Source organism: Rattus rattus, chromosome 8 (genome assembly GCF_011064425.1).
Source record: "Rattus rattus isolate New Zealand chromosome 8, Rrattus_CSIRO_v1, whole genome shotgun sequence".
Lineage (NCBI taxonomy): Eukaryota > Metazoa > Chordata > Mammalia > Rodentia > Muridae > Rattus > Rattus rattus.
Genome location: NC_046161.1, coordinates 42,023,997 through 42,043,352, shown reverse-complemented (window position 1 = coordinate 42,043,352; position 19,356 = coordinate 42,023,997). Strand labels below are relative to the sequence as shown.

Below are 19,356 nucleotides of genomic sequence, written 5' to 3'. Positions count from 1 at the left end.
CCTTACAAAGACACGTCCATCTCAATGAGCCCGCCCACCTGCCCTCAGTCCTCCCTGCTGCAACAGGTCCATTCTGGTGTGTAAGCCTTCTTCAAGCCTTCTTCATCGTGTCCTCAACACGCCGTCCTCCTTCAGGCCCGCTCACACGCTCCTGCCCTACCCTATCGTTAGCATCTAATGTATTTTTTCCACGTTGGAAGATTTAATAAATGTCTTTGGGGGGGGGGGTCGTTCAAATCAACATCTCCAGCTCTTCTCTCAAACTCAAGAACCTTCTCTTCAAACTGCTTCCTAGCTACTTCTCCTGTAGTCAGTAACAGCTTAGCTAATATGTTCAAGGCAAGCCCACTAATCTCAACATCTCACATTTTTATATCTTAATTGGAACAATTTTTCTAATCACTCAAATTCAAATCCACAGTCCATCTTTATTTTCCCTCGATTCCTCCTTGCCACTCAGCCACCAGATCCAGTCAGCTCTGCCTCCCATCTCCGAACACTGCCCTACTCCAAGCTTTCCTTAGGATTCAACTATTATCCCCCAACCTAGTGCTCGGTTTCTAATCAAATCTCTCGCTTTCTAATCACTCTCAGGTCCACATCCTAAACGAAAGTTGTTTTTACTTCACTATTCAAAAAGCTTTCATTAGCTCCAAATGGCTTCCTAAGTTTAATCTAAACTCAAACTCCAAGGTTTTCCACACCCCACCTTATCTTTTGCTAATCCCATTTCTCACTAGCCATTTTCACTTTTCTACCCATAAGCCTCTAGTCACGTGGTCTTCCTCAAGCATCGCTCACTCGTTAAACCTATTTCCTGTACTTCCAGAGCTTCATTTCAATGCAAAGCCTTTGAGACACTCCCACTCCCAGCTACTTCCCTCCACATGCCAAGTGATGGAAAAGTTCGACTCCTTCAGTTCTACGGCTGCAGCCACAGTCACATCTCTGGGGAGCCCAAAGCAAATAGGAAGAGAGGAAATGCCAGACAAATATACACTCCACGTCATTGCCTATAGGGAAAGCCTAGACATCATGATTGCCCAGTAAGCAGCTTCGCTCTCTGCTCTGCTGTTTTGAACATGAAGGCACCATTTTGTTTAAACTACTGGTATGAAACTTTAAAATAAAATAAGACAAACAAGTAAAAAGCAAAAATTTTTTTCTCCAAAAAATTCCTGACATCTAACAACAGAGGGCTTCTCGCTCAGAGATCAAATTACTTTGCAGCAGATAAATGTTGAAAAGGGAATTTAGCTTTGATCATTATTCCGCTATAAGCACATTACATACTAACTCCCCCACCCCCCACACACACACACCTCCTTTCATGCTCCTTCACTTCATGAGATGTTCGGGTCAAAATCTTGAAGATGATGACCTCAGATTTTAAATGCCTGAAACTTTGGAAAATGTCCCATTAAAACATATCTCTGTGAGCTCTCACCTTATAAAGGGAGGATAAAGAGATACAACTATAGGTAAATTAATATGAAAATGGGAGGTCATTTTTTTTTGGCCAAAAATAATAATAATAATAATAAGTGACAATAAAGTCTGTTCCTACCTTACTCTAAAAGGCCACGTTTTTGGTTTGATTCATGCTCCTGCATGAATGGATGAGGGTACAGGAGGAATAACTAGCCTGGCTGAAAAGAAAACTGAACTGAAGGTTGTTTAAGGAATCATCAACTTGCTTTCATGCAAATGACCAGAATAATGAAATAAGCAAGCCTGCAGGCAGGGTCTGGATACAATTGTTTTACAATAGGATACTGGAAGCATTCACTGCCTAATTCCAGAAGAAACTGAACTGATTAACTCATCTTTTCTTCTTGGATAACACCAGCCATATACCATACATTAATACACTGGCCAAATTTGTATTACAAAGGTGTAATTTTTCTTGGATATTGCCATCAAATCATTGTTAACTTGACAGCAGGTCACATTGATAAGGATATCTCTTTGAAGAATTATGGTAAGAAAAAGGAGGTTTAATGCCTTCAACTTAAAAGATTTCTCAAAGGGCAATCCTGAAAACCATGTATGGAGAAAGGAGCCTGGTGCACGGCAGAGAACTAAAGGGAAAGTGTCATTCCTCTCCAAACCACAGCTCATTGTGTAATCCACTCACAATGCCTGAGCAACACAAGCTGTGTAACCCACGCAGCCACAGGAGAAGCATCAGTAAAAATACTACGATTCCCATCACTCAAAGTACTTAAAGCACCAGATCCAGACTAGGCTGGATGCACGCCTCAGGCAGGAGAAGACGAGTCAGGATGGATGGCTGTAACTATGAAGACTTCGCTGGAGAAAGAAGCCATAAAAAACAAGTCCTCCCCACCCCCAGCCCGCGGGGGAGGTAGAGCTAGGGGCGCATCACTTCTGACAGTGAGACAGAGGGCCGGCCACCCCCTCCTTTCCAACACCCTCACAAGGTCACAGTACATCAGCGTTACAAATATACTTAAAAATATTACCGCAATAAACTGCCGTTAGTGTGGTTCCACCTCTACACTCAAGGCAAAGACCCGACTCCAGACTTCCCCTGAATTACAAGGTAACATCAGAAAGCACTCTGCTCTCTTCCTGGGCAGACTCCCCCGGCTTCCACCGAGACTGAAAGGAAATCTCTCTGTTTAAAGCGAGACCAGTTGTAGGCAATTAACTTTATAAGCTTCATTTTGTCTCAGTCTTAATTCCTACCAACGATGTAGTCACAGAGTGGAAAAGGCTCCAGAAAAATGCGCTGCCTCGCCCAGGATTTTAAGCACAGCAACAAGCCATTTCTCATGTGTGATCCGATTACTGTGATCTATTTTTTGATTCTGCAGCCACTGACTCCACATACATCTTTATTACCGTACAGGGAAAATTGTTACCCTGAGGTTTAAATTTCCCTATGTTTGCCACTTCTTTGGAGAATATATCTCAGTTTTCAGACAAGATTCTTCTTGCCGACATGAGGAGGAGGAGGTGACCTCTGAGATAAGTTTCTTGGTTTTGCCGTTACAACCTTAGCAATGACTCAAAGTCCAGCTATCCCAGGACTGTGGAGTGACTAAATAAATGGGAAGAGAGTCTCTTATCTGGGCAGTCTAAGTCTCTCCAGCGATTGCCCAACAGGTATAAACAAACACTGGTCCTTCGAGCTTCCAATGGTTGGGCGTTCTTCAGTTCTTGAGGAGAGAAAAAAATCAAACTTTCAAGAATTACAGCCCTAAAAGCTGGGATAGGACAGTCTCTACATTAAATTCACAAAGAGTAAGTCTGGCACAAAGTTTATATCCCAACTGGGAGAACTGACGAGTAAGAGGATAGGGTACATACCTATTTCCACATACTGAAAATTCAATTGTGTCATAGGAAACTGGCAAAGGAACGCACACTTCAGACTGGATCACTTTCAAGCTGGGCTCCTACTCTGAATTAACAGAAGTTGTAATGGGCACCCAGTATGCAATTCACTCAAACTGAATGTGTGGGTCCAGCATTGTTAAGGATATTAATGTAAATAAGAGATCATCCTGCTATTCAAGACACAGGACAAGCCCATCCAATACACATGGACACATGCCAACACATTAAAAAGTATAATGTCAACGATCATGGAAGAATCAGAGAAACATCAACGAACGTTGTGAGGACAATACTATAATCTGCCTGGAAATTACGTAAGACCTGAAAAAGAAAACAGCAGACTTAGGCCATTCTGTGTGTCATTTAGATTTGCTAACCCTGAGGCAGGTAAAGGAGTGAGACACTTCTCTCCATAGAAAGAAGCCAGAGAAAAACAAAACATACAGCATGTACATACAGGAGGCTGGATTCCAAGAAGGATGTTTGATGGGGAGGAACAAGCTAAGTCAGGAAAATCCCCAAGCACAGTACAAGGGAGAACCACAAATACAGCCTAAGCAAGCTGAGCAGTCATGGAAGTGTCCTTCAGTGCTGAGCTGAAGTCTCAGGTCACAAGAGCCAGCCTGATGATGTACACCAAGCAAGGGAGGGCTTGGAGCAATAGGAATGCACTTACTTCTGTGGTCCCTGTGTGAAGGGCGGGCTGGGAGGAGGTGAGAGTGGAAGACAGATGGGAGGTGATGAAGGACACCGCAGGCCACCCAGAATGAGCAAGCCTTGCCTTAAAAGTACCAAGAACACATTTAAGGATCTTAACCCTACCAGGCCAAGTTACCGCTCTGGCAGGAAAGACATGAATGTCTACATGCCATGTAGTATAAGGGACCCCTAGCAGTGCTCGTTCACATTTTGCTCAGAAGGCCAGTCAGGGGCTCAGGTCTGGGAGGGTTAAGCTAGAAAGTGACAATCTAATGTTTATTTCAGAAAGATCCGTATAGAAACAGTATTAAAGATGCATCGCAGAGGAGGCAGCTACAAGCAAATGGACCAATTAAGGCACCATTATGCCAGCTTAAATCTACTTTCTTCAGCTGCCAAATAAACAGAGGACTTATAAACTATTAAAGGGGAAGGAGATGGTGGAGGAAACAGTGGCACTCTGACGCCATACACTGTCAAACTCCAGAGCAGACAGGAAGATTCTTCATCAGGGACATCCAGGGTAGAGGAAGGAATAAAGGGGAGGTCTGGCTGCAGACATTATGGTTTGAAAACCATATAATTATATGTTTAAAATTATAGCACTGGAAGATTGTTCTAGTGTGTGTCCTCGTTCTGCTATTTGCTGTTTGTGTTTCTTCTCTCTCCTCCTGCTCTCAGTTCCTACCTGTAAGAGAAACCAACAGAAGCAAGCACTTTCCGGGTGACGGTGAAAACAAGTGAACTCACAAACAGACAGCAACTCAGACTTGCTGTCCTCGCTTCACGTCCACTGGGATGACACAGACACTCCAATGGAGATGTCCAGCAGGCCGGCTTCTTTCTTTTTCTCTTAAAAACATGGTCTGAGACTTAAATACAAAGGGTACCTTGGTTATACACTACACACTTTAGAGTGAGTTACACTACAGTTTTGTTTTTTGTTTGTTTCTTTGGTTGGTTGGTTGGTTGGTTTTGGGGTTTTTTTTTTTTAAGTATATTTAGATGTGGAGGTGTCCTCGAGTAATCAGGAAACAGAGGCAGAAGGATCACCTCCAGTTCAAGGCCAGTCTGGGCTAAACAGTAAGCTTCAGTCTAGAATTTTAAGACCCTGCTTAAAAATTAATAATAAAAAGAAGAAAGAATTGGAGTTTGTGCTGTTTTTTGTTTGTTTTATAGACTTAATTAATGTACACTGCAGCTGTCTTCAGACACAGCAGAAGATCAGATCCCATTACAGATGGTTGTGAGCCACCATGTGGTTGCTGGGAATTGAACTCAGGACCTCTGGAAGAGCAGTCAGTGCTCTTAACCACTAAGCCATCTCTCCAGTCCCGGGAGCATGTGCTGTTAATTATCCAACTTATTAGAGGAAAATGTAAATATCAGACACACATTCTATCCAAATAGAAAAGCAGTCATTGTTGAGACGACACAGACACAGATGTACTAACACAGTCTTAAATAGAGTAATGGTACTCTTTAAAAAAAAAAAAAAAAACAGGAAGCACAATAGAAATGAAATTGGAAAGTTGTTTTATTTTTAAAGAAGCAAAAAAGTAGGGATTTTTTTAGCCATGTGGTTGATTTAGGTACCCCAAAAATAAATCTACAAAAATCAAACCCCCCATCTCTCTCACAAACACACATACAGAGACAAAGAACATGCAGGCTCAAACGTGTTAACACCATATATTTTGTCTACACAAGTAGGATTGTTTTGTTTTAGGTTTTGGGAGGAGTGGAAAGTAGGGAGGGGTGAGGAGAGTGTATAACCCTGGCTGTCCTGGAACTCACTTTGTAGAGCAGGCTGGCCTGGAACTTAAAGAGATTTCCCGGCCTCTGCCTCTCACGTGCTGGGATCAAAGCTGCAGGCCACCACTGCGTAGACAGGCAGGATCTTTTTAATGATAAAAAGGAAAGGGAGAAATGGAGATCCGAGATTTATTTGGTAAGATTATGGTCCACACTGGTCTTGGCGAAGTAATTTCAAAGCCCTTCCACATCGGTTATAACATATGGATGGAGCTGGAGCCCAGGGTTCTCGCCTGGGAGGAGAGGATGTAAGGAAAGAATTGGAGACGGAGAAAGACGACTTGGATGCCAGGCTAGTGCAGAAGGCATCCGTGTTACATGTCATGACTGAGCTGAACAAACATTAGATAGACAGGCCAGGTAACGGGTGTACGTACTGTGGAGGAGGTGTGGGGGAGGTTACAAAAGTCCTACTTCTGCCCAAGGACAACACGAGACTAACAAGTGTAAAAACTGAACGTTCCTCCACCAAAAGGAAGCAGGACTCCTTGGAGAAATAACTAAATCCAGGTCTGGGGTGGGATTCACTTTAGGTAAGCGAAGAGCTGATGATGATGTAGTGTAGTACTTGGAAGGCTGGGTAGCAAGATGACTCTGTGAGTAAAGGTCCCGTCCCTATAACCTGAGTTCAATCCCCAAGACCCGCCGGCACAACGAGAAAACCAATTCCTCCAAGGTTGTCCTCTGAGCAATACATACACACTCGAGCATGGACATGTACACACAGGCACACGTGCACTCACATACACAAAATAAACAAATGTAATGAAGAATTTTAACTAGCGAGGCTACACTGAAGTGAGACGGCAGAGTTCAAAGATGCTCTCAATGGGCCACCTTTGATAGCAATGAACTGCTGTCAAATTAAACTGAATTTCTATCTTTTAAAATCCATTTAAAAAAGGAGTGGCAAGAAACAAGCTCTTCTCAACACAGCACTACCTCTACCTACCATGGGAATCAGAGAATTGGAAAGCCGCAGGTCTGTAAGCACCGCTATGGTATTTGACAGTCAGTTCATTATTAGTGCCGTGGCCCGGTTAACTCAAGGAGGGCTGCAAGAGAAAGAGCAGCATTCTCACCATCATCCTACAGACGTCTTTATCAACTACAAAGGGGCAGCGGTGGAGGAGGTTGTAATCGAGCTAAACTACGTGATTAAGTTGCTTTGTTTACCCAGGGTCTAGGGAAAACCTGGTAAGGAGCTGTAGATGACATCATCAGTTCAGCTATCAAGTTTTCTCACCAAAGATGCTTAATCTGAGCCAAATCAGGAGGAAAAGGATCGATCTATACAACCATAGAACATGATAGAAACAGCATATCTAGACTCAAAATGCAGGGCCATGAAAGACACCTTTTTAGGAAAAAAAATTCCTTTAATGTGATGGAAGTAGCATCCCAATGGCAGAGTACTAGTCTACCATGCAGGAAACCCTGGTTGATGCCTAGAACCACAAAAACACTAAATAACTAAATAAAAATAAAAATAAAATCAAGGGAAGAAGAAAAGGGCAGACAATAGGAAAATGGGTTTATACTGAAAGAACCCAGAGACAGGAAAACTAAATCCAGGGTGTGTCTGCTGGTGACTTCAGGATCTATACTGGGCAGGATAAAGCGATGTCAGTGGGCTGATGGAACAGACTATGACCTAGATACTACATGAGAGCAGATGCAGATAACAGTGAATGTATGTCAGTTGCACAGTATCGTTTCTGAGACTGCACATGAAAATACCCACACTTTTGGGAATCCCATGACGAATGTTCGAGTCATGTATTGGCCTGTTATTCACTTATTCTGAGGTTCAGAAAAAGAAAAACTGGGAATGTCATGTTTACATATCCTTTAGGGAGATGGCAATAATACAAGTGGTCAAAACGTTAACAGTTGAGTCTAAAATAGATACAAACATGCATCATCATTGAACTCGGATTTTAAGTTCCCGGAGATTTTGAAATTAAAAAAAAAAAAAAACCAGTGGAAAAAGAAAACAAAAACCAAAAAACCACATATAACCACCTTCTTGAAAGATAGAAATATGCCCAATAGTCTCTGGCATAAAACAGATATTCAAATGAATGATCATTTTCATAAATCAAATGTTTGCTCTTCTCTACCAACCGCCTTATGGGCTAGCAATACCATGTCTTTATTCAATATAGCAAACACAATATAAGACGTTGATTAAAATAATAAAGTCTGTGTTTAAAGGCCTGATAATTAGATTATGATCACGCTGCTTCTCTGATGTTACATGATTCCACTCGCTTTATTCCTTCACTTCTCCTCAAAGCAGACTGAGAACATCTTGAACTAATCCTTTCAACATACTTTCTCAATACGGCCTTACGTGTAAGGGATTTGCAAATGATTATCTATTAGTAGACACCACCCACCCACTAGGTAGATATTTAATAAAGAGATAGCTACTTCCGGCGTCAACATCCCCTGTGTGGTCTGCTTCCAACTGCGGGCTACTTTGCTGTTCTTCATGTTCCTTCTCTAGAACCTGAAGCGAGACTTCCACGTGCCAACCTGACCCGTGGATGGAGGGATCTGCTCCAGGAGCAAACAGTGCAATGGCGGCTAACACTCTGTGGTTGCTAACAAAGCTGGAGACAGGGGGCAGGGGGCTCTTGACAAGGATGCTCGCTCACAAGATAGGCATAAGCAAAAGTGAAAGTGGGTGTCATTTAAGCTAATCTCTACTTGAACCTTTTAAGAGATAAAACCATTTGAGCAGTAATTTAGTTCTAAATTAACTTGGGCTTTTTTTTTCTCCCTATCGTTAAAGTTTTCATTGTTTAAATAAGGGTTTCTGCAAGAGAAATGAGGCGATGCTCCTGTTTTATTCAGAAGAATGGAGCTGATGATTTGCAAGGACGACTGGGCGGCTTGACTTAACACAGGCAGATGCAGCCAAGAGCCAAGTACACAAACACACTGTGACCCTCCAGACTCTCCTTGGACACTGGAAACAATGAAAAGTTGCGTCACTCTATTACCACAGTGCTAACCTTTGTATACCAGCAAGAACTGTACCAGACAAGGAAAACTGAAGGCACGGAGGATGGCAGATGGCCATAACAGATCCTCTGAGAGGATCCCTCAGACAGCAAGTTCAACAGTGAGACCAAGAAACAAGAACTCCATGGTTTTGTTATTGAGACAATGATAACTTGTCCTCTATTGTTATCTTCCAAAAAAAGCAACTAGAGCTGCCACAAAATTGGCAAAGCTGGCATGACTGTGTTGAGTTGAGCAGCTCTATTCCCAAACCAACGAAGTTTGAACACTGGCTGACAGAGGCTCGGGAGCACTCTCCTGCCGTCTCTCAGGTGGGTTTTTCCTGGTAACTACATGCACCAGATGTAAGCATCAAGACGCCATCTGCAAGGTGGCATTTCCCACATCACCTTCACAGCGGCTGATCTCCTACCAAGCCAGTAGCTCTACACAGTGCCCTTTGATTTTGCTTTTTCACCCTTGAGAAACGGTCCTCCTTTGAAAGAACTTCACTTGGGGCTCAAAGCGTTACTTTGACAGACTGTAATTAAAGTCACATCACTTGTTTTTAGGCTAGAGTAAAGCATAATATTCAAGTAGGCTCCACCAAAAAGCCGCAATGTGTCTTCAATATTCTGAAGCTTTAACATTCCGTGAAAATTATGACCGCCATACTGACAATTTTTGTCACAATGCCTAATCGGCATTAAGAAACACTGCCACGTACACACCTGTAAAACAGAAAAGAAAGGCCAACAGGGAGGCCTTCTTTAGAGAAGTACAGGTTGGTTAAAATGAAAGCCAGAGGGAAAGGTATCTACTCTCAAAGGAGAGGAGGAGAGACGGCCATCCTTCACCTATGAGCCAAGACAGACAGTTAAAGGAAAAGCAGAGTTGTTTTATGCCACGGCGACCAGATGACGCTGGTGGGCAGAACCACTCTCTTCCTCAGGTTCACTGCAGGATCATCAGTCTTCCAGTCCCATCAGGATAGGGCTGAAAAGTAATAAGAAATGGGGGCAATTAGAGAGGAAACGAGAGAGAAACTGAGGAAGGAACTATTGAAAGATGACGCAGCTCAGAGACTGAACTTAAAGTAAGACCCAAGAATTTGAGATTAGGCTTCTGAAAGGGAAACTCCATGATGGGGTCCTCGGAGGAATTCAACTGCAGCAGACAGACTCAAGCTACTTCGGAGTAGCAGAGAAGAGTATTTGGGAGTGGCTAGGTACCTTCTAGTGGGAAGCACACAGCACATGGTGGTCACTAAGTTTCTAGAGCATCGTGAAGGAAAAATAAATTGTGGCATATTTAATTCCAACGTCAGGAAATGAGCGTGGTGAGGAAGGTGCCTGCCTGAAATGCCTGAAGCCCTGGGTTCAGTGCTGAGCCTAACTCAGTCTCCACAGCCACATAAACAGGTATGGCTGACGGACCCCTGTAAACCTCGTGTCAGCTGCTAAGAAACATCCCTGACTACACAGCCAGTTCTTAGCCATCGTTGGAAACAGAGGACATGTCTCAAACAATAATAACAATGAACAAAATAAAGAAGGAGGCGAGGACTCCAAACTTAGGGACACAGGGGCTAGGGTGATAGTGGTATTGTTCCCAATAATGAAGAAGACTTTGAGGGAAGTCGTTACTCAGTGGCACACCAAAGAAAAGGTCCATTTCCAAAATGCTATCCCAGCCATGTGAGAACAAAGTGTGGACAACGAGAAAGATGGGGCAGGTAAGCCCTTTGTTTGGCCAGCAGATTCTCCTCCACCTCTCCAGGGATGGCATAACTAAATTCTAACTTGGTGGTGCTGTCTAACGCTGGAGAACTGAAGGAGAATTAGACAGTCTACCTTCCCAAAGACCTCTGCCAAGATCAAGACACTTATTCTAGGCGTTGACAAAAATCCACACTCGCTGGAACACCAATCTCAAACCCTGAGGAGCCTTTAAATATGTTTCACAGCACTTCCACTTCAAGCTTACTTAACACTCTGAAACACCTAGATCGAAATGTTGCGTTAACTAACTAGATTCCAGTGTAGCATCTACTAAGAGATGTTTTTTAAATCCCCACCACAGCTCTTTCTTAAGGTAACCCCTTTGTTCAAGGTCACCGGGAGTCAGACACAGGATCTTTTGGCATCAGCTTTTATCAACCTTTAACACCGACCGAGCGAGCTTCTCTTATGCATAACCATTAAGGCTGCACATCGTTTTGGCCACATGAATCCCTCCATCTCCCTTTGTCTATCCCTAGCCCATGGACAACTGTCCCAAGGCTTTGGAGGACAGGCACTGGAAGACCTTCAGAGAAAGAAAGACAAAGTGTTCATTAACCCCAACAGCAGCTGCTGCCCAGAGCCTGCAATTTAAACCTCAGAAAAAGAAACCGCGGTTTCCGAAATTCCAACAAGGCGTTATCACTTATGATTACAAACATTCCAGTGGGTTCCTTCCTTCGTTGATGGCTTCCAGACAGACAAAAGGTTTTTTATACCATTTTGGTGACATTTCGTAAGCCCTGGATATACAAATTCCTTCACGTATTTTCTTGACCAATGGCCAACTCAGGAGACAGGTTTTCACCCGGCCAGGGCCACTCAACATCATCTCCTATATAATTTCTTGTTCAGCTGGGAACAACAACAACAAGAAAAAGCTTTAGATTTGTACTGTATTAAACAAAACCTTCAAGAAGGATCTTTGTTAACATCAAAATAAAGGAACAGAAGAGCTGGGTCAGAGGTTAAGAGCACTTGTTGCTCTTGCACACAACCTGGGTTCAGTTCCTGGCATCCACATAGCAACTCCCAGCCATCACTAACACCAGTTCTAGGGTCTGTGACACCCACCTCTGACAACGGTGGGCACCAGGCACAGGCTTGGCATACAGCGCACACATGTAAGCAAAAATTCATATACCTAAAATAAATCTTTTTTAATAAAAATTAATCAAAAAGAAAGGGATGTAGGGAGGGAAAAAGGGAGAATGGGCAACCTCACATATCAGAAACCTTGGAAAACAGAACCAACTTATTTCTGTGGAGAAACAAAATTTCAGACATGAACAATAAGGCTGTCCAACATTTCCAGCTGAAATATTAAATATCATTTTTGAATGGGGTCAAATATTGAGAAATAAAGTTAGTAACCTTTTCTCTCCCCTCTTCCCCCTCAGCCCCAACCCACAAGAACAACACCAGAGTACTCACAGTGAACAGCATGGGCGTCTCATGCCACAGAAGGGACTTTCATCACTTCAGTTACAGACTGAAATCAACACTTAGCCAGTTAGAAATGAAGAAAAGAAAACCATTTTTTTCTGTTAAGCAATATATGCACAAAATGCAACGTCATTTATACCATAGAGGACTGGAAGGCAAGCACGCGTGCACACACGCACACACACACACACACTCGTATATATGGGGTATCTCATAGCCATCAAACTAAAACAAGCTTTCCCTACAAAGTCTGTGGAGAGAGGGTATTCATTATGGGAACAACTGGAAATGGCCAATTTCGCCAAGGGTGCAGACCACAGTGGAGGACTAGCCACAATTACTGCATATTTATACAACCATATTTACACAACAATAAACTCATCTTGTCTGATCCAAACAAAACCTTGCTCAAAATAAACTCAACCACAGGAAAGGTCTCCTCGGCACAAGCAGGCATCCACTGCGCTCTACAGTTCCTGCTTGGTCATTACCCACTGAGACAACCCTTCATTCCGGTCCTCAGGAAGGCAAGGGGAGCAGGCAAGACTCTGTATATCCAGTTGAGACTCTGTATAATTCAGATAATGACACTGTAATTATAAGTGAGGAAATCCATTCTGAAATAACTGTGGAAAAATTATAGGATGCCCAAGATTTATTTAAAATAATCCGGGAGGAACAGAAAGCATAGAGGGGCTGATGAAGGAAGGGTGGGGAACAGTTGAAACCGGACGATCTGCACGCAGAGTTAATAGGACGTTCTTTCTGCTTTTGTGAATATTTGAAATTACCCACAACCAAGTGGAAGAAAAAGAGAAAATAAGGCCAATATAAAAGTCATCCTGGAAAAAAAATGTCCCTTTAAGAAAAAGAAAATTTTCCCTTTAGCTTTTCTCTTCGAACGACAAAGGAGAACCTGCAAAGAAAACCAAGGAAGGCTATTCTTCTAGACTTAAGACAAGTGAAATCTTAAAAACCAGAACATGAGCTTCCTGAAGCTTAGCTTTTGCCTGTGTGACTTACTACAGCAACACAGCCCTGCCATCTCCCATATGAAGGCACTTTGGATGACATCTGCGTGGTGGCTGCCAAATAAAGTCCAGAGGTTACAGAATCATTTGTCAACACCAAAGGCAAAGGTACCAAGAGCAGGTCCTTTCTTCCCAGAGGTCACTCCTTCTGATCCATTGGTTTATTACCTAGAGCAAACAATTAATCTCGCTGCCTTCAGAATACAAAATAGTTTTAGCCAAATATCCTCCCATGATCCGTATCTCTGGGCATCCCTGCCAGGAGGAAGAACAGAAGGTCCACTGGCTGGACATCAAGGGACCTGTCTCCATCCAAGATCCACAGCTAGCTCAGCCTCCGTTCAGCTGGGCTTCAATGGCCTCACCTGAAGACAATGGAATCGCCTAAGAGGATCGTGGTTACCTTTTCTTTTCAAAAGTTCTATATTCATGAGAATAGCTAGTATTTTTTAAAGCATATTGGTACTCCGATGCTAAATTTCTAGTGCTTTAATCTGAACATGTAAACTTGTATATAGCGTGTACGTGCCAATGTAAATGAACACAGCTTCGTACTTTGGTCAGTACATCCGCACACACTCTGATACTATTAGGTGCTTACATGGGGCTAATTGCTTCCATCTCGAAGCGGCAAATTTTCAGTTCTGCAACAGATGTCGCTGTGTGATTTCTCCTTTCTGTGCTGGATTTTCTGTTAAAAATGCCCAGCATAATGGTCAGTAGCATTCTTCCAAAGAAAGATATACAGCACTTTAATCCTTTGGATTTCTCTCTTTTAAATTTTCTTCCTATGTGGCCAATTTCTATTCAAACTAAAGTATCAATTAGTTTGGTCCCTTCTAAGAAATACCCTCACATAAAAATGGTCCTTTTGTTAAATGCCACACACATGCGTCACACACACACACATACACACACAAATTTAAAAATGCAATACAAACTCTATATGCCTAGCTTTAAAATGTCACAAAAACAGGCCCAATAAGAATGAGTCTCATAGTAGTACTATCAATTTTAAAGAAAAAACCCACTTAGCAATAGAGGCTGAATAATAATAATAATAATAATAATAATAATAATAATAATCTCTTATGTATAAAGCTGAAATGTATCCAGTACGGGATAAAGTTTAAAAATAAAATCCTAGAGCACCATTAATGATGATTTTTAAAAATCTTGATTTTCATTTTTAAAATGCCCTTAAAAATAAATGGTTAGGCTAACATGATAATTGCAAGACATCTTTACCTCCTATTCTGACATAGGGCTATCTTGACACATGTCCTAGGAAAAAAAGCGACATCTCTTTCCCTTCACCCAGTGCACTGTTCAATGTTGATCGGTCTCAACAGGTAGCTACATAGCGGTGTCTTCCGATGAGAGACAACGGCAGCAAAGATTTCAAAAATCTCCTTTGAAACCTGAGAGCCTGTTATGTTCTGGGGTTTTGGAGGGAGTTGGGGGAAAGAAAGAGAGAAGCAGGTAGTGAGTAAGGGACCAACTCCGGTAAGAATAGGAAGTCAGGAAGTAAGCGAGGAAGCCAGAGTGGCCTGCCTGTTATCATCTTCCCTGCCCGATACCCCTTCACCAGGAAAGCCACTGGGGAAACGGGGATAAAGCATGTACAACATCCATGTGAATAAAGCTCTTTGTTCAGAGAGCTGCCTGCGCTTTTATTCCCCCCTTTTTCCTATTTGTTCATTTCAAAAGATTGCTCAATGGGTCTCTTGTTCCTCCAAAATGTCCCGGGCAAATAATGCAAGCTTGTCTCGTCACACAAGTCACTAAATGAAGCCTTGTGCATCTCCAGTGACACACTGTAAATATAAAGTGGCATTAATGAGGGATATTTTATCGAAGCTATCGCGGGCAAGTGCAAGTCCCTCCTGGGACTATTCAATTCGATGCAGGCAACAATAGCAGGGCGTCACTTTTGCAAAGTCCCTGTTCCTTGTATGCAAGCCCCCTGATCGGCAAGCCAAGGCTAACTGCCACCTTCACAAATCCCCCACCCATCAGCCATCTTCTCTAATCCTAAAAAGAGTAAGAGCGGGTTGGTCTACCACAGGTTCCTTCAGGATCCCAACAGCAGCATGCCTGGACCTTAAACATGACAGGAGGGACTAACATTGTGCAGGCAATCCTATTTTAGATACATTTCATACAGGTCTGTTTCATCCAAACACCACAGGAGAGATGGGAGTAGATTTTTCTCTGGCATGGGGGTGCGGGTTGGGGGACGGGGAGAATGGGTTCAGTTACAGAGGCAAATAGAACCAGGAACCCAATACACAATAGCCCGGGACTTGGCTCTCTCAGCAAGGATGGGAATGAAACCAACGTAAGGAAGTTAGAAGGTAGCACCAACAGGTTTCTTTAAATCCAGGAAATGAGAAGCAGAGGCCCCTGAGAAAGCTTTAACTTAACATCTGAGGAAAAGAAGTCCTAAGGTGTCTACCTGAAATTGATCCCTTCGGTATGGAATGGAGGGCTTTGCTAAGACTCTCTCTCAAATTGTATACATACATACATACATACATACATACATACATACATACACGCACGCACGCACACACACACACACACACACACTGAGCACTCACAACATTAAAGAAAGTCATCTCATCCCCTCGCTACAAATCAAACCCAATTACTTTCTAATTTGAACACAATCTGATAAGCGGCGAACAAACAGGGATGTACACAAGAGCAAGAAGCTGCTTCCATGGTAACTGGCAACAGAATTTTCCTGTAGCTTTGACATGCACGGTTGAGTTCCAGACCCTTCCTTTCTAAGTCAGCACACATCCCTCGCCGGGAAGGCAACTTCTCATCGAGAGATAGTACAAATATAGTAGTGCTGTTACTACCCAGAGCCTTCAATGAGCAGGCTTGACAAGGGAGGCATAATCTAATCCTACTCTGCTGGTTTAGTGGCACTGCATGGCTCCCATTTTTAGTCGAAAAGCAATATCCCGGGCCAGCGCTTCCCTCCCCCACCCTGGGTTCTGCAGCCAATACAAGTCTATTGTTGCCTCTGTAATGCGCCAGTTACCCAGCCTTTACTCACGCTCACGTTTAACTGACACTGGCGCTTTTTACAATGCAGCACGAGGGATCTCTTTCGGGAACACTATCGAACCCTTCCAGTCAGTGGCATCACCAGAAATTAAGTTGTAACCACACTGGCTTCGGTTAAACCTAATTATCTCGTAACTCATAAATTAAGAATTCACAGAAGAAAAACACATAAACATCCGGAGACAGAACGTAGCATGGAAGACAAAATTCTCAAGCTGGATTCGGAAGGTGCTGCCAGGATCCCACCCTTAGAACCTCAATTGGTTCTTCAAGCCGAGTTCCTCCATAAGCCTATTTTATAATGGGGGGTGGGGGATCAAATCAACCAACCTGGCATCCCCTAAAATCCGTAGCTAGCATTCCCAAGCATCTCCCTCTCCAACAGCGTGTCTCCTGCGGTGTTTACATAACTATGTGTCCTCTAGCGTGTAAACAAAAGACACAACCCAAGCAGAAAGGCGCCCCCGGAACCGCAGGCTGGCTGGCCCAGCGCTGCATCCTCCCGGGCTGGGGGCTCCGCAGGTGGGGGATGAGCTCGCGGCATCCTCCACCACTTGTTGCTCCCAGGTCCTGCAGCTTGGAGCTGCGAGGGGTTTTGCAGGCACAGAGCCCTAGCGCATCCCCTCGCGCAGACGCCCGCTCGCCACCGCCCGGTGCCGCTCGGTCCCGCCGGTCGCCAGGAGGCAGAGGCAGGCGGTACAGCAACACGGGAACGCCGTGCGGCGGGCAAGAGCGGCGAGGTGGCGGGAAGGCGGGCGCAGCGCGGCCGGCCTCTCCGGTGGGGAAGAGCTCCGGCTCCCTTTTGTTAACAAATGCAAACACTGCCCTCTTCTTTCGCGACCGCGCCAACGCGCCCGGCACCGGGGCAGCCACACGCGGGGCTACTGCCAAGCGCTCGGCGTCTTCAGGGAAGGCGCGGCGCTCGCCGAGCCGCCGCCACCCCGGCAGATTCTCAAGACGGCCAGCCACGCGGAGAGCGCCCCGAGGCCCGCAGGGCGCACGCCCGGCCGCAGAGGCCGCGAACGCCCCCGCCACCACCTGCGGGCCGCTTGCCCGAAGGACGCGCAGCCGGGAAATCCCGGATCTCTACTCGCGGCAGAGGCCTCGGTGGCGCGGACCGGCTGCGGGCTCCAGGAGCCCTCCTGCAGCGGCGGCGACGAGCGGCCGCCCCCGAGCCGGGAACTTTCCCTGCCTGAATTCCAGCCAAGCCGACCCGCAGCCTAGCGGAGGGGGCCGAGGGGCAGCGTTCGGCTGGAGGGAAACACGAGAGGCGTGCAGCTCTCGGGCGGGGGACCTGCAGAGCGCGGGCAAAGCCGGGGAGAGGACACGATGGTGGGGATGTCCTGGGGACCCGCGAAGGAGAAAGCTGCGGGGAATGGAGAATCGATCGGGGGGCCGAGCTGGAACGAAGGGGGAGAAAGCTAAGCCTGGGGACACAGGAGGACCTGTAAGTTCCAGGGACAAGAGCGAGTTTCGGAGGGTCCGGAAGGTTCGGGGCACCTCCGAGGGCTCCCCTTCCCCCCACCAGCTAGCCCCCGGCCCCGAGCCCACTACACTCAACACCCCGCGCTACGCCAGGAAGAAGAGGTGTGGGTGCAGCCATCCCTGAGGGCGCCCATCCGCAGCCGGCGGGCAGGAAAGAAGGGGCGCCGACCCCTCGGCCCCTTCCATCGCAGCCCCGACTTTCCTTGCCACGCTCCCGCCGCTTTGGATTTAGGAAGTGGGGGGAGGTTGTCATGGAAACGTCCCCCCTTCCATAGCTACGGCTCCTAGGGGTACCCGGGAGGGTTTTCGGGACCAATCCGCGGGTGCCCCCAACCTACCTGTGGGGATCAGTGCCGCGGCCGAGAGGAGCAACAGCAGGAGCCGGAGCCGGAGCCCTGGAGGCGCCGCCGCCGCCGCCACAGCCGCTGCCGCCGCACACTGGGATCCGCTCGGCAGCACAGCACTCGCCATGTCGGGCACCTGCCTCAGACTGGCAGCGGTGGCTGCCTCCCGAGCCCGAGCGGACAACTAATGAGATGCTAATGAGATGCGGTGGAGGCGGAGTCGGGAGCGACCAATCCTGGCACCGCGAGCCCAACCCGGCTCTCAGAGGACTAACCCCCCTCCCCCACCCCGCCCCCTGGCGCTAGCGTTCGGCCGCGCGCCCGCGCCACCTAGGGGCGGGGCTGAGGGGAGGGGCCTATGCAAATATGTTTACGTTAAATTTCAGCCTAGCTTTCCCGAAGGAGGAGAGTCTGTACTGCCCCGCGCCTCGCTGGGGAGGGGGTTGCGGCTTCAGGAGGCGGGTCTTTAGCTTTCCTGCACCTTTACCAGGAACCTTTACCCCACTCGCCGTGGACTCGTGCTCCGAGAGTCTCGCCGGGAGGCTCCTGGGCCCGGGCCCTGCGTGTGCCTCGGCCTGTGGAAGTCACACGTTACAAAATTTCCTTTCCCTCACCTTGCACGAAGGAGTAAGATCTTTGGGAAGCGGGGAGTGGAGAGTGCGAATGCAGGTCCCCGGATTGACAAAACAATCGGAGAGAAGTGCATGCGTGCTTTGCACGTCCGGCGGAGCAGGAGAGCCCGCTCAACAACCTAGCGGCAGACTAGGGGATAGTTGGGAGACTGAAGCCGTGGAGTCGGGTTCTGGGATTTTCAAGTGGATGTTTGGCTGTAGATTCTGGGGAAAGGTAAATCGAGGTGGGTATGCTCAAGCTTCCCAGCTTGTTGGAAGTCTCCTTCCCATGTTTAATAGATTATAGCATATAAATAATATGATATATTTAAGATTACACGCACATAAAAACAAAAAAATCTACCGGTCAGATATGTGGGGAAGTGAATGCAGTGCGGCAATGATAGGGAGAGAGTTCCTCCTCCAGGGCTCGAATCAATTCACTCCTCTCCTATGCTTCCAGTCCTTTCTAAGGCATCTAGAGACCAACAGGTGCTCGCTTTAGTTGTGTCTCGGAGATGTTCTCCCGCTGACGGGACTTGCATGCATCTCTGGACACACTTTCTCCCTCCCTGAAATTATCTTTGCTTTCTTTTCAACCAAGCAGCCGGCTCTCTTGTTTGTCTGCCTTTTAATTACTTATTTTTCTCTCCCTCTAGAAGACCGTGTGCGCTCTGACCCTCTG

The 19,356-nt window shown here is 45.9% G+C and overlaps 1 protein-coding gene across 5 annotated transcripts in view; it reads right to left on the bottom strand.

Moving 5' to 3' along the window:
• The window catches only part of Cadm1 (cell adhesion molecule 1), a 318,679-nt gene extending 300,458 nt beyond the window's left edge, over positions 1-18,221 (bottom strand). For 2 of the 5 annotated variants that reach the window (XM_032909284.1, XM_032909285.1), the window contains exon 1: positions 18,055-18,220. In XM_032909284.1, the coding sequence (XP_032765175.1) occupies positions 18,055-18,187 (133 nt within the window). In that variant the 5' untranslated portion in view covers positions 18,188-18,220. Of the gene's footprint in view, positions 1-18,054 lie in introns of all 5 variants that reach the window. The other 3 variants (XM_032909286.1, XM_032909287.1, XM_032909283.1) reach the window with 2 other exon arrangements.
• Positions 18,222-19,356: the final 1,135 nt, after the last annotated feature.